This window comes from Copadichromis virginalis, linkage group LG4 (genome assembly GCF_057382275.1).
Source record: "Copadichromis virginalis isolate Kocher_CV1m ecotype Utaka linkage group LG4, C_Virginalis_male_GT1.1, whole genome shotgun sequence".
In the NCBI taxonomy this organism is placed as follows: Eukaryota; Metazoa; Chordata; class Actinopteri; order Cichliformes; family Cichlidae; genus Copadichromis; species Copadichromis virginalis.
The window spans coordinates 11,441,291-11,459,343 of record NC_140621.1 but is presented as its reverse complement, the minus strand read 5'-3'; the positions used below and the strand labels follow the sequence as shown (position 1 = coordinate 11,459,343).

The 18,053-nt window shown below is 43.0% G+C and overlaps 2 protein-coding genes across 3 annotated transcripts; one reads left to right on the top strand and one right to left on the bottom strand.

Moving 5' to 3' along the window:
* The first annotated feature begins 1,752 nt into the window (after positions 1–1,752).
* gsg1 (germ cell associated 1) lies at positions 1,753–7,243 on the top strand. Its single transcript, XM_085453544.1, has 5 exons — positions 1,753–2,179; positions 4,859–4,906; positions 4,995–5,159; positions 5,265–5,376; positions 6,225–7,243. Exons 1-5 carry the CDS (start codon positions 1,885–1,887, stop codon positions 6,703–6,705), a joined length of 1,101 nt encoding a protein of 366 aa, XP_085309670.1. The 5' UTR covers positions 1,753–1,884; the 3' UTR covers positions 6,706–7,243.
* A 328-nt stretch (positions 7,244–7,571) lies between these two features.
* Positions 7,572–17,982, bottom strand: emp1b (epithelial membrane protein 1b). 2 transcript variants are annotated; one of them, XM_085453541.1, is made up of 5 exons: positions 17,309–17,982; positions 10,442–10,529; positions 9,788–9,896; positions 8,947–9,087; positions 7,572–8,834 (listed from the first exon to the last, which is right to left on the bottom strand). In XM_085453541.1, the coding sequence occupies exons 2-5, from the start codon at positions 10,517–10,519 to the stop codon at positions 8,668–8,670; spliced, it is 495 nt and encodes a 164-aa protein (XP_085309667.1). In that variant the 5' UTR covers positions 10,520–10,529; positions 17,309–17,982; the 3' UTR covers positions 7,572–8,667. The 2 variants fall into 2 exon arrangements, with proteins under 2 accessions (XP_085309667.1, XP_085309666.1); XM_085453540.1 differs by lacking the exon at positions 17,309–17,982 and adding an exon at positions 12,010–12,182.
* Between the last annotated feature and the right edge of the window lie 71 nt (positions 17,983–18,053).

Sequence of the window (18,053 nt, the reverse complement as noted above, 5' to 3'; positions counted from 1 at the left end):
GAGCATGCAATAAAGGTGGGTGTCTGTGGGTGGGCTGCACCTCCCTCTTGTGTCTGCACTTTAAGGTATTCTGGATGCATTCTTTCATGCATCTCTCTTATCTGTAGTTTATCTCGATCTTTCACCTCATCCTGCAACAGCTTCTCCTCCAGCTGCTTCTGGATCTGCTCACCAATCCTCTGCCTTAGTCTGATATAACAAACATGAGGTGACAATTCTTCTAATTTACATCCACTGACTTCAGCAGCATGATGATTGCAAAGTGATCTTATGGCAAAGCTCATAAATCCTTTCGGTCTCCAACCTATTGATTCTCCTGCGTATCTTGTTTGACTCTGCTGAGCGCTCTAAACCAGCTGAGGTAGCCACACACCCATAATAGAGTAGTCCATGTGAATGTACGCCAGACCTACTGTATATTAAAAAATAAATAAAAAAGGCTTTTCTCATTCACATGTCCAGGAGCTGCTTCCTGCCAAGTGCTGGGCCTTGACCTCCATCTCCCTCAGGCCGTTCTGGGTTCTGAATAAATCAATTTAGTATATTTTAGTTTCCTCTGCTGTTTAGATTTCTGTATGAGGAATAAATAAAAGATTTAAGATGTAACTGTGGTGTTATTAATCTAGAAGTCAAGTGTCAGTGATGATATTCGTAATGGCTTCGCTAGTGTTACAGCTGTAAAATGTGTTTTTCTTTTCCATCATGTGGATGTCTGGGCACGTGAGTGTTTCCTCCCATATTGCAACCTGGCACCAGGATGCAATATGGGAAGAATGCAAGCCTGAAGAGGCAGTGTGATGTTTTGAGCAGTGTTCTGCTATTAAACCTTTGCACACCTTCAGGGGTCTAGTGGACCCCCTATAGCCAATCACAGTGGAGTAGCCACGTCTTACAATCAGAGAGTTATGGTGCACACATATAGTACTGGGTAGCACTATAGCCCCTGTCACTGTTTTCGAGGTCATTTTTGATTTCTACATGAACAGAGCGCTGCTTGCACTTACAGGCTGGAAAGTGTTGAAGGAGGGTGGAGATGAGAGGCAAGAGAGATGAATGAAATAGATCAAAATGAGTCTAGGAACCAAAATAAAAACAGATGGAACAGAGTTGTCTGTTTTGGATTTATAAGGATGGATTAAAGAGGAGGAGTGTGTGCTTGTGTGTGTGATGCTCACAGTTGTGTCTGACTGCCGGGGTCGGATCATAAAGACTGACAGACACACTGCTCGCAGAGGTCAGTGTGACGGCCAAAATCCTCCATCACTCTCAGTATCTCATGAGGAGTGATAGGGAGAGCAGAGCTGTGAGGGGAGCCAGGTTTCTCTTTCACCTTCCACACTCACTCGATGATGCAACTGAGGACAAGGTGAGGGAGGCTGAAGCAGGTGAGTGCGCTTTAATTCACCGCTTGACACAAAGTGCTCAGACGTATTAGTTTGAGCATCTGTCTCCCGGAGAGCTTCCATAGCGACAGCTATTTTCACCCGTTTTCCTCCTCTGATTTGGCTGTCTGTCTTCCCACCAATTACCAGCAGTGTGTGATTTTCTGTCACAGTCTTTTTATTCTTTAAATGTGATTAGTAGTGTAAAACCAATCAGGCCCCCTTCACTCTCTCTTTTAAATGCCTCACTAATCTGAGGCAGTTGGGTAGAGCCGCTTCTCCTTGGAAACTAATAACAGGCTGCTGGTATTTTTAGTGGCATACAGGAGTTATACCTGACGTCAAGCAAATTTAACAGATTCCCTTATGAAGCATTTCATTTACATTGCAAGATTATTTTTTTTTAACTTGCTGTTTAAATCGAGTCAAACACGTCTCAGTATCGTGTCTCATTCCCTGTTTCTCCTCCATCAGCCCAAGCCCTCATTTAAACCCTCGCGCGATGGCATTCGTGCAGCGGATGCGCTCCCCTTGCCTCTCCTTTGTCCAGACATTTTTGTCTCTCCTCCTGAGCACCACGGCCCTCATGTCCTCCTACTGGTGCGTGGGTAAGCAGAAGGTGCCCAAACCGCTGTGTTCGCCCACCAAGCAGACCAATTGCATCCCCGTTCCCGGCGTCTCCAACTCCTCCAGGATTCAGTTCTTCTGGGAGACCGGCGACGACCGCTTTGTCTTCCCCAACTTTCACACCGGACTGTTCATCATCTGTGAGGAGAACATCTACATAGATGAGTGGGGTGAGAGAAAAGAGGGGAGTGGGTAGAAATGTGACAAGCCCAGAATATTGTGATTGATTTCTGTTGTGTAAAGTAAAAACAAAAGTCAAACAGAAGTCCTTACTGACCACAATGGAGAGTCAAAGGACAAAGTTGCTCAGTTTCTTACAAAAGCCCAGACGTGGCACCGCTGACCCTGAAGGGGATTAACAGGAATAGGCACTAATGAATGAGAGAGCACTGGATTTGGACAAAGAAGCTAAAAATAAGCACCGATGCTCCTCTCTAATTTATCTAGTGATGCTTGTAACATTCAATCAGTATCACCGGAAGGTTTTTTATAAGCACGCCCTGATCATACTTGATGATTAAACTGCGTGGTGAGTAGCCAAACAAGGTTAGCCAAACATCTGCCCAGAAACAGGAAGCGAAAGGAATCCTTAGTCCAGCATTAGACACCGAAATGGGTGACAGGAAGAGAGGAAGTGCAAGGTGGTAATGTGAAGTGAGGACTCAGGTGTGTTTGTACGTGTGCGATTGTGACTGTATTTGGGTGGGCGCTCGGCACAAAGAGGATTATCATCTGTGTTTATGTTCTGCTAGCCGAGATTTAGACTTCAACAGCATGACTCAATTATGGATTAAAACCCGGAGAGAGAAAGATTGATAGGATTCACAAACATCGACCGGGTATTCACCGTCTCATTTGCAGCTTATCTGCAGCAGATTTGAAGGATGATTATCAATATTTACGATAAGCCCCTTCAAAAATTCAACTGACATATATGGTTAATTAAGTAAAACTCCACATTACAATACGCGAGCTGTGCATGCACCCTAATCTCGTGGTCTCCAGCTATCTGTTACCATGTCTGCAACAGAGTAAATCAAGTGTTGAGAGAGAAAAGGCTTTCTCCTAGCAGCCCATCCAAACAAGCTGTACTTGTTCAGTTATTTTCTAATCATGCTGTCATGAACTTTAATATTTAACATGCTAACTGGGGCCTGTAGAGTCTGAGATAGAGCACTTTGGGGGGGTTTTCAATTTCTTTGAGCGTTGGATGATCTGAGCCCACTCCTTGGAGAGGCGTGTGGCTCAGGAAGTAGATCAGGTCATCTGCAACCTTCATATTAGTCATTTACTAATTTGTGGTTCGATTCCTGACTCCTTCAGTCTGCATACGTGTGGGCAAGATAATGAACTCTGAGTTGCTCCTATTAGTATTAACGTGTGTGTGAATATTAGACAGAGAGCGCTTAGTTTAAAAAGGGGTTGCAGTCAGGGCTGTCACCTCACAGCAGGACTCAAATCCACAATCTCGCCCAGGCCTTTTCTGTGTGGAGCATGTTCTCCCAGTGTCTGTGTGGGTTCTCTACAGGAACTTTGGCTTCTTCCCACAGACCAAAGACATGCAGTTAGTGGGGTTAGGTTAACTGGTTGGTTCTAAATTGTTCATAACAAATGTGACGTTGAATGGTTTACTGTCTGTGTTAGCCCTGTGACCCTGTGGCAGCTGGGATAGACTCTTGGGTCCCTTCTGTTTTCAGATTGTTTAGAAATGACCTTATAACCTAGATTGATGGGCAGTAACTTCTCTAGGATCATTGATGTCTTTCCTCCTTATCACTGTATTAACACACCTGACTGCTCCAGATCAGCAGTCCTCCAAAACTGCTTTTACAGAGGTGCTCACACTCACTGATGATCGGTTAATTAAGTGCGTTTGATTATCATTCTCTACTCTCTTAATTCCAATGAAATCAGTAAGGAAGGCATTTAGCCTTAGTGTTGGTTTAATAAATAATATCAGTGTAATAAGTCACGTGTTTTTTACAACCTCCTACGGATGTGAGGATGCTGTTTACTTATAATTATGTCCTGACACATAACACCGTAGAATAGAAAGAGTTTGCACTTTCTTTTTTACACGACTGAAATTCAAAAATAATTCAAAGCAAGTGCGGCGCGGTGTCCTTGGGAGCTCTGAGCACCAATCCAAAGATAAAAATCAAACAAAGCAAATGAAGAAAACCTATAACAACACAGAGGGGAGCGCAGAGTGATGAAGGCCACGAGCACGCGGCTGTGTGTGTTCATTACTGTGTTTTTCTTAATGCACTTTGCACATGCGTGTTCAAGTTAGTGAAAATCTGTTCCTCATTTCTCCCCCTTTATTTGCATCTGTTTTTCTTAAGTCTCCGTATGCTGTACTTTCAGGGCCACCTCGGTGTAGAGCCATATGGTACTCTAATTATTTCAGCTGCCATGTAAACAATTAGATAAACAGGCTACAAAGAGGCTTAACCCACTACTGGCACACGTTGCTACTGTTTTTAACGCACGGCCCGTTTGACTGGTGGAAACAAAATGCGGCAATATTGAAATGAATCTAATCTAATCTAATGTTATAAAAATGGAAAACACAACAGTCTCAATGTGTGACCCTGTAGCCACAATCTTTCGAGATCTGAGCTAATCTTTTAATCTCCTATCACCAGGTTAACTCAGGCCATTACAGCACTCATGCAAACGGTCATCTCAAATCTGGTTTCTCACACAGTAATTCGATTGCAGCGTTTATTTACACTGAGAGTAATTACGCAGGGGCTGGCGGATTTTGGGGAGAGACAATGCTGCAATGGGTCTTACATAAAACATTTCCAGAGCAAACTCTTCTCATGTTTTCTTCTGATTTCTAGAGGAAAAGTGTCGAGGCTTTTACACACTCCCCCCAGGATCTGAAAAAGGTAAAGTTTTGCGGTTTCTCCCGCAGTGTCGTTTGAAATCCGTTCCCTCATCTGTCCCCTCTCTCAGCCTCTCCTCCTCCTTCTACAGCAATGCTTTGGCTGTCGCTGTCAATGGAGCTCGTGAATATCGGTCTGCTGTTAATCAGCTGCATACTGCTGTCCGTGCAGCTGTGTATCAGGGCCTGGTTTCCCTCTACGCAGCACTGGGGCCAGCTGCTCAATGCTTTTGCAGCTGTCTTCACAGTCCTGGGAGGTACAATATTTAGATGCATAGTCAAATCAGAGTGACTTCTGTTAACACCGCAGAAACACCGACAGAGTGACCAGGTTGTTACATTTCCTCGTTTTGTCCTCTCAGGTCTGCTCGGGATGGTCGGTCACATGATGTTCATGCAGGTGTTTCAGACCACTGCCTCGATGGGACCAGAAGACTTCAAGCCACATAGTTACGGGTACTCCTGGGCATTCTAGTGAGTTCTTTAACCATTTATATTACGTAGAAGATGTAGAAGATCACAGTGGTTCAGCCCAATTAGTTGTTCCCTCTCTGACTCAGACCATACTGGTATGATGATAATCTATTCCTCATGTCTATTGCTAAGTGCTTGTCTGACTGACTAAAATTCTTGTTTTGGGGATGAAAACAGGAGAATAAACATTCTTTTCCTGGCTCTTATGTGAATCAGACCAATTTTTTTCCACACCAAATTCCTTGAGCTGTTTGTTTGGGATTCTTTGTGGGACCTCTCAATCAGCTGGGGATCAAGTCCCTCCAGCTTGTCACGCTACTGAAATGCCCTCAAATCATTTGCCCACTTAAAACGACAGTTTTACAACTCTCAGCTTCTGGAAATAAGTTCTTCTGCAAACACACAGTTGCTTGATGCGTTTTAGAGACACAGTACTGTGCAAAAGTCTTGAGTCATCCCTCATTTCTTTATATATTTTATTTAGGAAATAGGTGCATCAATTTATTGCAACGGATTCCAACATACATAGGATACAATATGTGTATATTCTATGTAGAAATACAATATAGCAAAGTCCTGTGTCATTTTTTAAGGACATGACTTTCAGATACTGTTTATCTGCTTTAGGCCTGCCAATTCTTCTTTTCCACTTGTCCAGTATAAATAGTATAAAAGTCAGAGTTTCTGAGTTTTCCCTTTAAGTCCAACTTCCAAGTTGAAGTTAACAATCCAAGATGGTAGTAGGGCACCAAAAAGCTACTCGGAATAATATTACTACTTGTGAAAAAACAAAACGTTGTGAAACGTTTGTGATGCCGTTTCTGTTTCTCCTCCTCTGCCTCCAACAGTGTGGCCTGGCTTGGCTTCACCATCTGCATGGCTGCAGGTGTCTCCACCCTGAACAACTATACCAAAAAGGTCCTGATGGTGGGTCCCAGGCGTGCCTCTGACCTCAACCCCTGCAGCTTTAACTTTATGGGACTTCTGCCACCTGCTCCTTACTACACACCACCAAATCCTGCCTCCAACCTCACCTGTCCCCTGTCTCCTCCTCGGATCTCCCACTTGTCTCCCTACTATGCCCCCCCTTCGGAAACATTGCCGCCCTCCGCCCCCACCCCAAGGCTCACGCACTCCCATTCACTTCCTATCTCGATTTCTAAGTCCTTCCCTCCTCCCCCCTCTCACCCTGCACCTGGATCACCTTTTCACCGTCTGTCCCTGCCCTCACCATCTCCCTCACCTACACCACCCGTCTCTTACCACACGACCCTCCCAAGACACCAGGAGAGTCATTACGAGCAGGAAGAGGACTACAGCCCCCTCTGAGGACCTACACCTCTCTTAGAAATGCTGTGTGCTGGGAATATTAAACTTTATAGAACATGGTCCCAAATTCCCTCCATTTCTCAGTTTGAGGTCCTGCACCCATAGGTAACAATCACATTTACACAATGTTAGAAAACACAAGTTCTGTACTGAAAAAATATGTAATATTAACTTTTTCTGCTTGTTGTAAATAAATGCAAACACAGTTTTGCATTCTCCTGTTTGTTGTGGAGCAATTTTGGCCCACTTCTTTATAACGTCTGTGAGCACATGGGGATAATTTTGTGTTAATACACAGAGGCAGTTAAAGATATACTTCGTTTTTCCTCTCTCTTTACTTCCTTCTAAACCCATTCATGTTACTAATGGACGTCATCTGTTGTGAGATGTTGCCGTGTTTCTTCATAAGTGTGTGAATGTGAGAGTGAATGAATAGTGGAATTGTAAAGCGCTTTGGGTGCCTAGAAAACCGCTATATAAATGCAATCCATTATTATTATTATAAGATTACACAACTTTTTTGTATTTATTAATTTATTTAATCAGAATATTTGAATATTTGTAAAATAAACATTTTTTTTTAGAACATAATAAAATTTTAACATTTGATGTGTTTCCTTTGGACTGCTTTTGTTAGAAAATAACATTTTAGTGATTCATAAACCAGTGTATTCATTTGTTATTTACAATCTGCAATGTCTGTTATTTAAATGAAGAACATGTGGATAAAGACTGAGCATAACACAGAAACTCCTCATTATGTATAAAATGTATATCAACCTTCACTTTGTGAGCCAGTGTAGTTAATTAAGAAATCCATGTCATGACAACTGGAGAAGAAAAATAAAAACACCTCCAATAACTGATTGAAATTCACGTTTTAATATAGTAAAAATCACCGTCAGTGTCATTCATCATGACGTACAAAGGTAGCAAAAATAAACAAGAGCATACAGAGCGTCATGGGAAACAAATTATATTTACACACTACATCTCATACACCAAGAGTAAAGCCAGTTGCCTTTCAGTGTGGAAGCAGGTTTAATCTGGGTGATCGAATCTATGCTTTTAGAAACTAATGTGATTACATTTACAACCAGAAAAGACAGCTGAGTCTTTGAGTTATGTAAAATGGCAACTTTCAAACACTCCATGAGAACGTAACCAAAAGGCTTTTATGTGTTTCACGCTGAAACAAAGTAAATTCATTTTGCCTTTACATTTAGTATTAAACTGTATCTCCAGGGTTTGATTTGGTGTCTTCCCAATTACAAACAATTACAGCACAACCTCAGCAGCATCATAATATCGGCTTTCCACCATATATCTTTGTATAGTCTTATTATATTTTTATATATTATGTAAGACTTCAAACAGATTAGCTACGGGTTGATTGCATTATGTTTTCACTCTGTTTATTCAGTGGCACACTGTATGAAGTAATACAAGGGCAAATTAAAAATTAAAAATCAATAAACTAACAACAAAAAAAAAATCTAAACAATAAAACTCACCCATTTCCATATTATAAATGTACATTACAAACTGTTTTTTTTTTATAATAGAGGGATATTAATAGGTCTTAGTCTATGATAGCATCTTATAAACATTAAGGCCTTTTTTTATGTAATTAAAAAAAATAAAGGATTGTTTATCATTAGATGCCCTCAATAAATCCAGCCCCACTCTGGGCTGGAAATACACTCAAATACAGCTGTGATCGACTGAGCCTGCAGAAATAAGCCCGAAACTCCGATTATCTGAAAGCAGGCTCAGTTAAACACCAGTATGTATTTGAGGAGGATCAGCAGATCTACTATATCTATAGCTGAAAATACACTAGCAGCTCAAATCTGATGTCCAAAACAGATACATGTAAACACAGACCACACACTGTAATTAAAGCCAGATTTTAGCTGGAAGAGCAGATTCAGTTAAGGGTTCCAGGTTTGAATTCTGGAGCTACTCCGCAGTCTTCTTGCGTAGCACGAAGTAAATGATGGAGGACAGGAATGTGAGAGCGAAGGCGATCCACGCCAAAATGAAGCAATGGCCGTAACTACCCAGACTTTGTTCATTAGTATGGAAGAGGTCTGTGTAGATGGAGGCTGCGATCATGATGCACAGGCCTGAAGTGAAGGAAACATGGAGACGAGTGAAGATGCACATCAGCGGATGTCATACAGAGAGAAACACCCTCAGTGAAAGGAATAAAACATAAGAGAAAAAAGAAATACTCACAGGCAAGGAACTGAAAGACACCAGAGACGAGGAACCTCTGTCCTTTGGGGAGGGTGAAGAGTTGAGCCACAAATACGAAGATTCCAATGATGGAGAATATACAAGCTAGCACTGAGCTGGCCTGCACTGCTTGGAGGTAACCTGCAGGCGGAGCCAGAGAGAGCAAACGCAATGAAGATACAGAGTGTGTGAAAGGGTGTGGGGGGTGTAATAGCTTAAGGACACTCCCTGGAAACGGCAGCACTGCAGTCACATTGAACCTTTGAAAATCTCAGACACAGTTGCAATGCTGACAGGCAGGAACATTATGTTCAAACACGCCAAATGCTTTATGGTAAAAAGACGCTGATCACAAACAGCTAAAACAGTCTTGTATGTTTGACTCAAGGCAATAACTGCATACCAAAGGATTAGGAAAAAGTCTTCATTTGCAATGCAAATAATACAGAATTTGGGTGAGTGTAAACTCATTGTGTGTCCCACCAAATGATGCAGATAAAAAGCATGTTCCTGGATTCAACTCTCAATGCTTAAAATAGGTGTTATATTTAATGTGTGAGCTCCAGGCCCCAAAGTATTGTATCAGATAGTACTCTTAACAGAATGCACTGTATATATATTTAAATCTTAGTTGTCTTCCCTTATAAATGGAGCATCACTGTTTAAAATCACAATGCAGTCACAGTGTGTTTGTGCATCTAACTGTGCCTGTGCAGCTCTGCTTAACACAACTGACCAGCTACATGTCATAGCATCAAACTATTACTAATCTCTTACTTTGATTCTACACATACGAAAACGTAACACTGAGAGGTGCAAGCATGGAAACATGTTCTCTTACTCTCTGGGTAGGTTGATGGAAGATCAACAGAATGCCATGAGTTATTCACGAAAACCCAGCGGGCCCATATATCAGTGGGCATGTTTCCGGCTGAGATGACCCACCAGGCCTGACGGGGAAGACAAAGACAATATTTGCAAAAATATTAACAGAATTCTTGTGTGTTAAAGTAAAAGCGGTGAATCAGTATGAGTGGAAATTAAACAGGTAGATACTGCAGCAGCAGTTATGGTGTGCATTTGCAGGGGGAAATTATGACAATATGAAGAAGGAATTCACTCGTTCCTTTAACTGAGACAAATCTCACTCAGGTATGCAACAGTGGCTGCAACGCAGGTGAGACTCGCATATAGGTATCCGTACTTGTGTGACGTATCTGGGTAAGACGCTCAGCGGTATGGGGTAATGACACAGAGCTCGTCACCATATATCGCACAGAAATGTCAAACATGTGGCCATCCAGAAGAACAGCTGGCCGCACGCCGAGAAGGAATGAATTCCTCAACAGATGAATCAGTCTCAACTCTTTGCCCATCCATCATGTCAGAGATGCACAAGGCCTGAAGCTAAGGGAGGAGGCCAGCAGCAATGCTGGGGCAATTATGCCTTGAGCATGGAAGAAGTCTATACACGGATAACAAGAATTGCACTTACATTGTCAATAGTGGCTGTCAGGAGGATGATGATGCAGGCGATGTGGAGAACAAAGATGGCGGCGAGGAGAATCAGCATGATGACTGTGCTGCAGAGAGGAAGGCACAACTTTAACATGTAACAGGGCGAGTAAAATAAACCAAGCAGACTAGGAGGGAACAGTCAAGCGTGGCCTACAGCTAACTCATTGTGTTGTTTGGTTTTTCTTTAGTAAAGGAAGCCTTTCGTGCGAGTCCCAAGTGTGTGCGCGCGCACACACATCCTCATGAACGCACGCATTCAGTGCACCAAAGCTAGGCCCAAACCTGGCACCCGCTCAGGGCGTGGCTTCTTAACGTCTAATTACCCTGGTTTACGGCTCCCAGTAAAAGAATCAGAGGTGCTGATGGGCAATTGTGTTTCAAACAAAATCAGTGTATCCCTGGGAAAGCAGATACCTCTGGTATAGAGACAACTGTGGAGGAAAGTTCATGACAGGCAGATGAGTTTAGGCTTGTCTCAGGGCATGGTGATTACAGTGGAGGAACCTGCCACTCCCTAAAATAACTGTAGAGACTACACTCTGTTCTCTGCACCTTGATGCTCCACACCTGATCCCTTTAGTCTGAATCGGACCGCTCGATATCTCCCGACTTAAAAAATAAACTTAAGCCTAGCTTTAAAAACTGTTCCCCCTGACTGATTAGTCAAAAAAGATGACCCCGCCCATGAGATATCAGTTAGTTTAGAATTTGCTAATCTAATGTATACAAGAGCTATGTTTGGCTGTAGCTAACAATAAGGCTGCTCTGGGTGTGAACATCTGGAATGCGCTGGTTCTCTGGGCTGGTAAAGGAGTGTTCATGGGATGGGTCCTCATACACGCTTCACACGCCCGCCAGTTCCCTTACTTTCATACGCAACCACGCACGTATACAAAAAGAAAAGGGGAGGGGCACATCCCCGCAAAGTAATTTCCCACGTTTTGCCCACTTCCAATCTAGTGACAGCGAAGGCAAATATTGGCTCTGTGGCTCAGCCTGAAGGCAGAGAACGCAAATACAGAAAGAAGGACCAAACTTTAATGAAAAAAAGCTGTGAGCAGATAAACAACAACAATAACAACAAAGTTAAAGCTGATGCTTTCATTTAAAACACGCATACTGAGCACTTTGATCAAAGAAGACATGTTGACTGCTCCTGTGGGCTTTCCCCCCGACTAAATCTGAATCTAGCATATTTTCCATACACAAAATAGACCACATTTGTTTGGGGCAAGATCTGAGAATGTAGCAAAACCACAAGTCCTGATGCAGGAACTGAGACTGGAGCAAAACCTGGTGAGGAACAAGTTGCTTTAACGGTAGAGCAAAGAAAGGTAAACAGGCTCTACTTCACAGATGCACAGACACACACGTCTCCACACTTTAGCCTTTTTTATCATTAGATTTTCTTATCTTCCAATGGAAACCCCCCCCCCCAAAACATTAATGCAAAACTACAAAACAAGCTTCTATTCAAACATCACTCAAGCTTGATGAAACACCTGTAGAAAAGAAGCAAAAGAAGAAGAAGAATCTTTGACTTACTGTTAGGTGGCTGTTTGTCTCTTCAAGTCTAATTCCTCCTGCTCTCAAAGACACCGATTTCAGACTGTGTCCAAATGTACAAACACAAGTTCTACTCAATCTGCCCACTATTTTACCCTGCCCTCTTTTTAAGTCCACACCCAGGACAAGCCTCTTGCTGACTTGATCACATAATCTCTGCCCCTTTTTCTTTCTGTCCCGTCTCTTCCTCCTCGACTCTTCACTCATCGTCCCACCCTCCCTCTCTCTCTATGTGTACACATACCAACGCTCAAACGGACACTTAGTTTCTCTGTGTTTGGTGTGTTTTGCCTTTGTCACTCAGCTGATGGTGGTGATTTTCTCTGTGAGGACACACGTGATGATTCACTGACATTATGTGGGAAAAGCGGGGGGGGGGGGGGGGGGGGGTGTTAAAGCCTTGGAAAGTGATTTTACGCATGTTGCCATGGCAGCAGACTGTAACCACCCAAAACACAATCACATTGTTACTAGTGTGTGTATGTTATGTACCAACAATCATAACTTAGCTGCGCAGACGCACACAAACACACATAACTGAATTTATTGTTTCTCCCTAATCACTGCCATTCGCCTTTTCCAGCTTTTGTTACAGAGGAAGAGGTTTCAGGATAAAGGAATGTTGGTGCTTGCCATCGAGGGAAAAATAGCTGGAGGCCCAAACGAGTGCAGCTCGTTGCTTAAGTGAAAAAGATGGAGCAGAAAAGGGGGAGGAGGTTCTTTGCAGAAAGTAGGGTGGCAGTGAGGTATTTCACGCCGCTCGAAGTTCATTAGTTATTACTTATTATTACTCGTCTGTTCCTGCTGATGATTGAGGTTCTCCCAATGACTCCAGTGAGTCAAAGTCATCTGCTTCTTTAGCAGATCGCACAGATTACTCACAGGAAGAACCTTACAGAGGGAATCTATTAGGCTTGTCCTCATTTTCAGTGCCATGCAGGCTGTGTGTACTGTAGGAATAGTGGACGTATGGGATCGGGGTATGTGTAAGCATCCTTGTGAGCCTTCGAATGAGCCTAGCAGCATGGCAGTTCAGTGGTTAGCGCTGGCCCTGGGTTCAACCCCAGTTTTGGTCATGTGTCGAGTTTGCATGTTCTCCCCATGCTTGAAATCATGATAGGGCGAAGCAGTTCTCAAGTTTCACTGTAGTTAAATTAAAGTTTAACACTATGAAATCACAGGATTTCATAGATAATCATAATAAGTAGATTTCTTATCTCAGGTACACATCATCTCAGTTGTGACAGCCGTATCCCGACCCACCTTCTGTTTACGAGGGGAAACCGTTCTACCTGTGACTCATGCTGAAGCCACCCTAGTTTGAGTCAAAGAATAAGAATTTCAAGCTGAAGTTGAGCATGACAGGTTTCCTTTCAAAGGCGATCAGTCCATATCATCATAAACTATTTCATTACGGCCTAAAATGTGTTACACAACCCACAGCAAATCAAACATTAACAATGCAGCGTGCTGGTGTCAGAGCCTCATAACTACATCTAACAGCAGTTACACTCTACATCCTGTTTTCCCTCACAGTAATGGACACAGTAAGAGGCGAAGACCGAATTAGAAAAACTAGAATTTCCACATCGTGGTTGTATGCCTCTATTAACCAATCAAGTTGAAACATGTTAGTTAGTTGTCCAAGTTGGTGGTGTGAAAATAGATGCTGTCTGCTTCACAGAGTATGAGGATAATACTCTGTGATTTCTGACATCTACAAAAAAAACAAAAACTAATTTGACCTGGATTTGTTAAGCTCTGTTGTAACTGTTTTGCTCTGTGTGTAGTGTATGAGTGTGCAAGTTCAATGGGCAATAGAGCTAATGTGTGAATAACAAAGGCTTACACACAACAGTAGACAAAGCTACAAATATAGATGCTGCTGCAAGAAGCTGCACATTAAGAGCAGAAGCTTCATGGAGCACCGGACGACTACGCTATACAACAGTCATGCTGTTTCCATGTGAGCCACCAAGTCTAGTGTGACTAACTCAGAAAAAGAAATATGAATTGTAGCCACAAGTTCCTCTTTTTAAAAGAGTCGCTGACATCACAGCAACGAGTGCCTTCGACTTTTTGAGTATGAAATGTCATCATATTTTAATTTTAGCTCATTTTAAATTTGTGTAAATTGTTCCCACACAGTTAGAACTTGAAATGCCACTTGCATTGTAAATCCCTATGACAGGTGAACTTACAGTAAAGCACGATGATGTCAACCGCGCGGAAGCACGAGAGGCGGAGACTAGTTCAAAGTTTGAATTCGGTCACTAGGCAACTGCAGCAAGTGTAAGGGCATATGGCGAGGATAAAGACGAGCTGATGAGCAGCAAAATTGATAGAGTATTCTGCGTGTGATCATTTAGTCTACTGATTATATCTCTGACCATTTGGACGTTTTGATCTTTAAACGAGGTTTGCAGCAGAAGGAAGTGGAAGGTGGCACTTCCTGAAAAAAACTAATTTGATGACAAAAATAACAACAGATGCAAGTAGGTAGGAAAGTCAAACACAATGTAGATGAAGCATCCAAAAATAATCTGTGTGTGGACTGGGAGGCTGAGATCACTTGTTTGCTTCTGCTGAGAATTAAAGTATGGCTAACAACATTTCTGAGTCAAAAGCTTGGCGGTGAGTTAGCATCGTATTAGGCTACCTCGGCCTCAGGTATGAGCCAGCAGGATAATAGCACACTTGCAGACCAGAGCAGAGGCTGCTCGAGGTCACAGCAGGGCTCACTGTGTGGCTCATAACATGAAAGCACGCACACAAGCATGCTTCCATACAAAACACTGTTGTCTCACATTGTTCTTTAGTATGACAAGAGCAGAATCAAGACTACAGAAGCCTTCAGATGAATGAGTGGTCTTTCATTCATTCACTCACTCTTTCAACACTCTCTATTTCTGATGCCGCGCCTCGGTCACCTGACCTAACGTTCCACGTCCCGCCCTATGGGAAAGCATCCGAGTCCGTTGAAATTGCGCACTTCAGGTTTTAGAATGCAGTTGCATACATCATCCAGCAATGTACGCCAAACATCCTCTGTGGGAAAGCTGGGAGATCGGTGCATGTGATCATATCAAGTCCTGTAATTTGTGCAATGTGACTTCAGATAAAAAACTGCAACTGCTTAAAATATACAATCAGAAAAAAAGTGATATTGGCTGAAGAAAACAGGAGGAGAAAGGAGAAGACAAAGCTGTGAGAGGAGAATGCGGTTGGGCCTGCTCCTGTTCTGGGCGTGTCGACCCCACCTTGCAGCGAAGTTAAGCTCAGGTTTGCAATGTTCTATTCAGCGCGACAGGCCACTCCCTTCAGCCTGTTCATCTCGCCATAATATTAGAAAAGTGTTGGGAGTTTGAGGAAAAAAGCCCCAAAACAAAACAAAATGAATGCTTTCTTTGTTTTTTTGCCACATCAGTTATGCAAGAATCATGCCAGCCCCCTTTTTTTTTAAGTTCTCGGTGTAATTTTAGGAGAGGAAATTGCCATGAGTCATGCATCAGTCAGCTATCATTTTTTTTTCAGAGTGAAAAACTTAGCGGGTGTTTTGCACACCGCAGTTGTGCATGCAGCAGGAGGGGTGGGGAGGGGGGGGGTCGGAGCGTAGCCACGGCAGATTTCTCAGATCCAAACACAAGTCGACAAATCATGTGCCTCCATAACTGTTAAAGGAGAACCAATCAGGTGGCTTGCTCAACACACAGCCCTTTGTCGTGCTGGATCACTCAAAACAGCCGTCATACTGTGTGATCGACAGTGTTGTACTAATACTGATTCCTCCCCAGCGTATGCTCATTCATGGCGGTCCAATTTCAGTTTATTGCACACTGTTGGGTTCATTAAAGAGCTGAAAAGCAGAACTCAATCTGCTCTGCAACAATCGCAGGAACACACATTACTGCAAATGAGCCACGAGACCGACCAAGACAAGGGCTTCTCAATCATGGATTACCTGTCTCACCTTGAAGCCTTGAGCTAAGCCCTGCATTTTTGATTTAGCAGCTGTTTGCGGCACTGGTATTGCTAATCATTTATCACTTTGACACATGTTAAAATGTTTGGAGACGAGCCTCAGATACAGCCCAGCCACGTGATGCGGATGCCTGAACAAGGCGTACAAAAGAGCAGGTCGCTACGTTTTGGTTGGGCAACGTCAAAATCCTTTAATGAAGGTGGCTGTTAGGAGCGAGGAGTGAGGGAGGATTTCGACACGACCGTGTGAAACAAAGCCATCCCAGCGGTGCCTACATGCCAACACAGTGAGCCTGACCACAGCCAAGTCGCTGGCGTATTTACACAATAGTAAAGCTCTCTGTCTGTGGTTAGCGTCTCACTCGCCTCATTCCTGTTCCATCTCACAATATGTCACACCCTGCTCTGAGATTTCTAAACCTCTCCTATAAAAACAGTGACTGGGACTCCTTGGAAGAAGCCAGAGTGATCGAAGGGGCCAGAAAAAAAATTGATGTTGAAACTCTTGATTTGCCAAGGGGCAATTGTGTAATTTCAAAAGTACACCATCACCCTTATCTCTGCTCCCGGTGTCACCAGACTGGTTCTGATGAAAAGCCCCGGAACAGGCATGTCAGCCAAGGCGTGAGCCGCTCGCTCAGTCACATGTACATAAAAGCGTTTATAAGCACAGGGATATGTGAGCAGAGCATCTTGAGAAAAGCAAATATGAACAAACTGTACTCCAAATTAATCAACTTCTAAGGGAGTTACTCACAGACAGAGAAACACACCAACACACAGAGTTTCCATTCCCACCCTCCTTTTCTCTGCTGCTCTGGGGCGAGATGGTCATCAGTTTCAGTTTCCAGTAAAACTTTTTTTTAAAAAGTCTTTCTTTAGACAAAGACATTTAAGATACCGTTCATTTAGGAACCAAAATGAGCAGCAGGGTAACACCTGTGATGTAAAAAAGTGGGTTAATTCATATTATTTACGACACTACTTTTTAATCAGGTGTTCTTTTTCTCTAAGACCTGATAAATATGGACAAAAATAACCATTGTTTTACAAAACTGGCCCCAGTTTTTCAATTTTAAAATACATGTTACCATTTAAGCAAAGTTACACTATAATAAGGTGTTAGTCTTCATACCCGACACACAGCTGTACACAGTGTTAGCATCTACTGACATAAACAGCTCAAAAGGTTTCAGGATTTTTAATACGAACTATTTCTTTTTTATATACAAATCATACCAAACCTTAGCTTGCTACCTTACTAGTACCAGGTTGGACCCCATTTTTGCCTTCATACCTGCTTTAATTCTTCGTGGCATAGATTCGATGAAGTGCTGGAAACATTCCTCAGAGATTTTGATCCATGTTGACATGACAGCGTCACACAGCTGCTGGACATCCATGATGTGAATCTCCTGTTAAACCACACCTGGTGACTGTGGGGGCCATTTGACTACAGTGAACCCACCGTTACGGTGTGGTGTGTTGTCCTGTTTGGAAGCAGCCAGGAGAAGATAAGCACGGTGTGGTTATAAAGAGATGGACATGGTGGGCGGCAATAATCAGGCAGCCTGTGGTGTTTAAATGATGCACAGTTGGTCCAAAGGGGCCAGAAATGTGGCATGAAAATATCCTTCACATCGTTACATACCGCAACCAGCCTAAACCGCTGGTACAAGACAGAATGGATCCATGCTTTCATGTTGTTCACGCCAAATTCAGACCCTACTATCTGAATGCCACAGGTCAAAGGAGTGTGCCCAGTCGTCTGACCCAACACTGACATTTCTACCCGGAGGACTGCTGCTTTCTGGACATTTTCCCAGTAGATCAACAGCTCCTGATTCACTCAGACCAGCCCATTTGGCACCAGCAACCATGCCACATTCACTTAAATCACCTTCATTCTTCATTCTGATGCTTAGTTTGAACTTCTCCATGTCTACATGCAGTGACCTGCTGCCATGAGATCAGCTGATTAGCTATTTCTATTAACGAGCAGCTGAAAAGATACACCTGAAAAATAACCTCATTTCTTTAAA

Coding starts and splice junctions, on each gene's coding strand:
- gsg1 (XM_085453544.1), top strand. CDS start 1,885: ATGGCATTCGTGCAGCGGATGCGCTCCCCTTGCCTCTCCTTTGTCCAG. Junction 2,180..4,858: donor CATCTACATAGATGAGTGGG/GTGAGAGAAAAG, acceptor TCTGATTTCTAG/AGGAAAAGTGTCGAGGCTTT. Junction 4,907..4,994: donor CCCCCCAGGATCTGAAAAAG/GTAAAGTTTTGC, acceptor CTCCTTCTACAG/CAATGCTTTGGCTGTCGCTG.
- emp1b (XM_085453541.1), bottom strand. CDS start 10,519: ATGCTGATTCTCCTCGCCGCCATCTTTGTTCTCCACATCGCCTGCATC. Junction 9,897..10,441: donor TGACAGCCACTATTGACAAT/GTAAGTGCAATT, acceptor CTTCCCCGTCAG/GCCTGGTGGGTCATCTCAGC. Junction 8,835..8,946: donor TGTCTTTCAGTTCCTTGCCT/GTGAGTATTTCT, acceptor CCTTCACTTCAG/GCCTGTGCATCATGATCGCA.